Raw genomic sequence first — 4,644 nt, 5'->3', positions numbered from 1 at the left:
TTATTATTATTATTATTATTATTATTATTATTATTATTATTATTATTATTATTATTAGATATACTGACTCTGAGAGGAGATGGATGGGATATAAACAGATGTAGTGAGGAAAGAGTATCACACATTGGTCCCTTAGTACGGAGGAGTCTTGTTTGTGTGTGTGTGTGTGTGTGTGTGTGTGTGTGTGTGTGTGTGAGAGAGAGAGAGAGAGAGAGAGAGAGAGAGAGAGAGAGAGAGAGAGAGATAGGAGGGAGAGAATGAACAATGTCCATTGAAAGAGCGACAGAAGTTAGGGCAGTCAGAGATGGTACGTGCTGCTACATCCTGCTTTAACAAGGCTGGTAAGATTCAAACTGAGGTCCTCTTGCTTACCCATTGAACCATCTCATTAGCCCCAGACGCTTTAATACTATTTTAATATTTTAAACACTTTATTTTACCCCCATGGTGAAAGAGAAGCCCATGAGTCATCCATTTGCTGAGAAAAGACTAGATAGATGGAGTTTCTGGACAAACACCAGGGCCAAGTTCACACAGTAGGAAGTCTAGCAGGGACAGAAACAGTGCAGAAACTAAGCCGGGTCACATTCCTATGCAGGAAGCAGCCTGTCTGCTTGACTTCCCACACAACTTAACTGATACATGAAAGTACAGTTTTTTTCTTGTCTGTTCTCTTGGCTTCCTCTTTTTCTTCTCATCGTTCCCCTTCTTTCTTTATAACATCTTGTCCCTCTATTGCTCTTCTTGTGTGATGAGTTACTGATATATTAAAGACTGTTCCCAAGTTCCAACTGGGCAAGGACAAGAAAGACAATCACAATGACCTAGGGGACGGGTCAGGAGATTTCTAGGGTGACAAACTGAAAGAGGGGCTGTCCATCATTCCCAAAGGTGGTGATGCTCAGCCACTATCCAAACCACATATAAGATCCCTGCCCTCGCAAGGAGCTTGTGACTTGTGAGAAGTAGCCATAGGCAAATGAATGAACAATGTCACAAGCTATTGCAGACCAACCCTATGGCAATGTCCTTGTCTTTACAACTAGGTCTGAGACAGCACAGGCCTAAGAGATGATTGTCAGGCTGCTGAAGGCTACAGATGTGACCATTTTCCTGTCTGTGATTATTTCTTTCCCACAGCTTTCTGGAGCCAGATGTGAGGAGAATTGTGTCAACGCTGAACAGTAAGTGCCTGAGAGTTCAAGCTGAGAGCAAGGAAAGACAGACAAAGCATCAACACCCAAACATAGGCTAAAACGCCAGTACATAGCTCTGACTTCCCCTTCTACTTAAGTGGGCACCACCCACCCGCACAGACATGTATGTCATCTGAAGTGCTCAGAATAACCCGGCCAATAGCACTTTTTTGTGAGACTGTCTTCTTCCCATCAGCGTAGCACAAGTAGTTTAGATACACGTAGTCAAGGAGACCTGCAAATGGCTTCCTTAGCTGTGCTTTCCTGTGATTCATCAGGGCAGACTGGGTTCAACAGCCAGTCACTGCCTTATCTCAGGGTGATTCCCATAGTAGCAGATCCACTTCAAATCCTTAGCTTCAAATGAGGCCAGATATGACAATCCTTTTCATCTAAGGAAAAACACACATTCGCTATAGAACCATTTCCCTGAAGCCAACTCTCTCAGATGTGAAGGGTATGAAACATAAGGATCACCATGATGACTTGACATGTGTATATTTGTTATTGGCTATGAGACATTTGAGGATTTGGATGTCTGCCACTATGTGGTGTCTAACATAGAAGTGAAAGGTTTGAACAAATAATGAGTGTGAGGAGCAAGATGATACACTATTCCAGGGGAAACACAAGCTGCATTTTCTATGGAACTGTGGCCAAAAATAGAATGCAAGAATAGATCTCAATACACATTTAGTAGACAGTGTTTCTTTAAATTATTATTTTAATGACAAAACTGCTACATCTTTAAAGATACACATGTTCCTCTGACTCTCGATTTTAGTCTCTCCCACGCTGTCCTCCTTGTCATCCCTGCAGAGAAAGTTTACAACCGCCCAAGCTAGTTAGCTCTCCTTGTGTGAATCCGGCCTGTGCCTTGTCTCCCTTCCTGTTTCATCTCAGTGCATGTGCCCATCTGACCTTAGATGTGAAAGGGTAGGCCCTTCATAGGGGTAGGATGTTGCAAGAACTTGTGAAATATAAATTACAAATGTGACTTCTTTCATGCCTTCAACTGACATTTTTCTGGTGTGTACATTTCATTGGCCGCACGTTCATATGAATTTAATGTTCCTGTCTGTTTTCCAAGTTACTTCTTAAAAATGTGTATGCCAAATTCTTTCTTGACAATTTCCAACAGAGCTGCTCACAGTAGCCATGTGAACATTTTCTATTCCCTTTCCTTTATGTAAGTTTAGAAAGAATTAGGTTTCATCATGCCATTTTTCAAACAAAATTTGTTATAATTTTTTCTCTTTTCTTCTTTTCCTTTTTCAGGCTCCTTAATTCTTTTCATAGCCACTCTTTTTAATGCAGTATTTAGGGACCAGAAAATGATTTGCACAGCGATGCCACTTCTTTTTATACAAAACTCTATTCAACTAGTTACATTGGACTTTTAAAAAAGTTTGTCTTAGTTGAGCATGGTGGCACATACTTTTAATCCCAGCAATGGGGAGGGAAAGGCAGGAGGATCTCTGTGAATTCCAAGTCAGTCTGATCTACAAAGTGAGTTTCAGAACACCCAAAGCTACAAAGTGAATCATTGCGAAAAAGAAGAAGAAGAAGGAAAAGAAGAAGAAGAAAAAGAAAAAGAAACTTGTCTTGATGTTTTTGAAACATAGTATTAAATGCAATAACATGACTATTTCAGCTCACACTATTGATTTTTAATATAATAAATTTCATTCTTTCTCCACAGTTGTTTGTCCACTGACTGGGTACATCTCTGGTATATATGGTAAGTTTGAGCTATATAATACCCACGAAGAGATTTCCTTTTTCAGGTGCATTATTTTTTTCAGTTTTTTATATGCTAACTATTAGTACAAATAAAAGTGTAGCTGTATTTCACAGTATAGTTTTCTTGGTTCAACTCTAACCTATGTGAGAATACACCATGATTTCCTATTTCAATATACTCTCTTCATCAAAATTAAGGGGTTATAGTGTTTTTCCACCAGCATGTGCTTAAGAAAAACTTTTGCACAGTGGAGTGAGAAGCAGCTACTTCAAACTATCTTCAGTACTGTTTGCCCTCATGACTGACAGTCTTGCTGAAAATTAATGACTGATATATGCAAAATGAAATCAGAAGATTAAAGCCATATAAAAGATGAATAGCGATCAAGATCATACATTAAGGGGTAGTTATGTCAGAGCCAGGAAAGAAGCCCATCACAGCTTGGACTTAACAGGTGGACTCTTGCAGGTTGCTGGTGGTAGTTGGTGCGTTGCTTCTCCTGTGCGGCCTGACTTCAGTATGCTTCCGCTGCTGTCTAAGCCGTCCGGAAAATGGGGAAGATGGGGCCCCACCACCCTATGAAGTGACCGTCATTGCTTTTGACCATGACAGCACTCTCCAGAGTACCATCACATGTGAGTGCATTCAACTTAGATAACCAAGAAAAGGGGCTTAGGTTCAAAGAAATACTAAAGGTATGGTGGTGTAGGGAGAACTGCCAGCTAGCATTGTGTGTTTGGGAATTCAGAGTAATTTTAATTGCCAGAAACACATTGTGTGACCTGGGCTATCGCTGATGCCTGTATTATCAAGTTTTTTGTCTGCTAAGAAATTGATGAACAAAGTAAAATGTTAGAGCCAAGGTTCACCTTCCTTCATTTATTGTTCCCTCCCTTCCTCCCTCTCTTGTCCTCTGCCTGCCTTCCTCCCTCCCTTTCTCCCTCCCTCTCTCTCTCCCTTTCTCTCTTCTCTTCTCCTCTCCTCCATCCCTCCATCCTTCCCTTCACTCCCTCCCTCTCTCTGTGTCTCTGTCTCACACTCTCTCTCTTCTTCCTTTCTTTCTTTCCCAATGGAGTCTCATATAACCAAGACTGACTTCTGATTCTCCTACTTTTCCCCCTTCTCCTCAGGAATGTTGACATTCAAGTGTGTACCATCACCTTTCTGCATTCTCTTTCTTTGCTTTTCTTATATTTTTTGTGAGGCTGGGAGTAGAAGCCAGGATTGCACACAGACTGGAAAAGTATGTTACTTATGTGAGCTCCCAGACTCTTAGATTGTTTTTATTTCAAGAAATAGTACTGGTAAATTGACCAGGTTATCCTTGAATTCAACTGTAGGTCAGGCAGGTCTTAAGATATAATCCTCCTGACTCAGCCTCTCAAACAGTTGTGATTACAGACCTGCATTACTTGGTCTGTTACTTATGAAATTATTCTTCCCTAAAAGTGAAGAACAAAGTCAAGATTGAACGACAGAGGATAAGACACTGTGGCACTTATCATAAGAGCAACATAACCTGTAACTAAAAATTGACAAATATGGCAGGAATAAGTATTTGAAAGAGGTTTTTGTGCCCTGTGGTGGTGGTTCACACCTTTAATTACAGCACTTGGGAGACCTCTGAGTTCTAGACCAACCTGGTCTACAGAACTAGTTCGAGAATAGCCAGAATTTCACAAAGAAGCCCTGTCTCAAAAAAAA

General features: G+C 40.7%; 1 protein-coding gene across 1 annotated transcript in view; it reads left to right on the top strand.

The window, feature by feature from the left end:
* Positions 1–4,644, top strand: part of Tmem52b (transmembrane protein 52B) — a 5,694-nt gene that overhangs the window by 249 nt on the left and 801 nt on the right. Inside the window, exons 2-4 of the mRNA XM_005369208.3 lie at positions 1,141–1,184; positions 2,899–2,937; positions 3,409–3,575. Of these exons, the coding sequence (XP_005369265.1) occupies positions 1,141–1,184; positions 2,899–2,937; positions 3,409–3,575 (250 nt within the window). The remainder of the gene's footprint in view (positions 1–1,140; positions 1,185–2,898; positions 2,938–3,408; positions 3,576–4,644) is intronic.

This window comes from Microtus ochrogaster, unplaced genomic scaffold (assembly GCF_000317375.1).
Source record: "Microtus ochrogaster isolate Prairie Vole_2 unplaced genomic scaffold, MicOch1.0 UNK46, whole genome shotgun sequence".
NCBI lineage: Eukaryota > Metazoa > Chordata > Mammalia > Rodentia > Cricetidae > Microtus > Microtus ochrogaster.
This window is presented reverse-complemented; position numbering and strand designations above follow the sequence as displayed.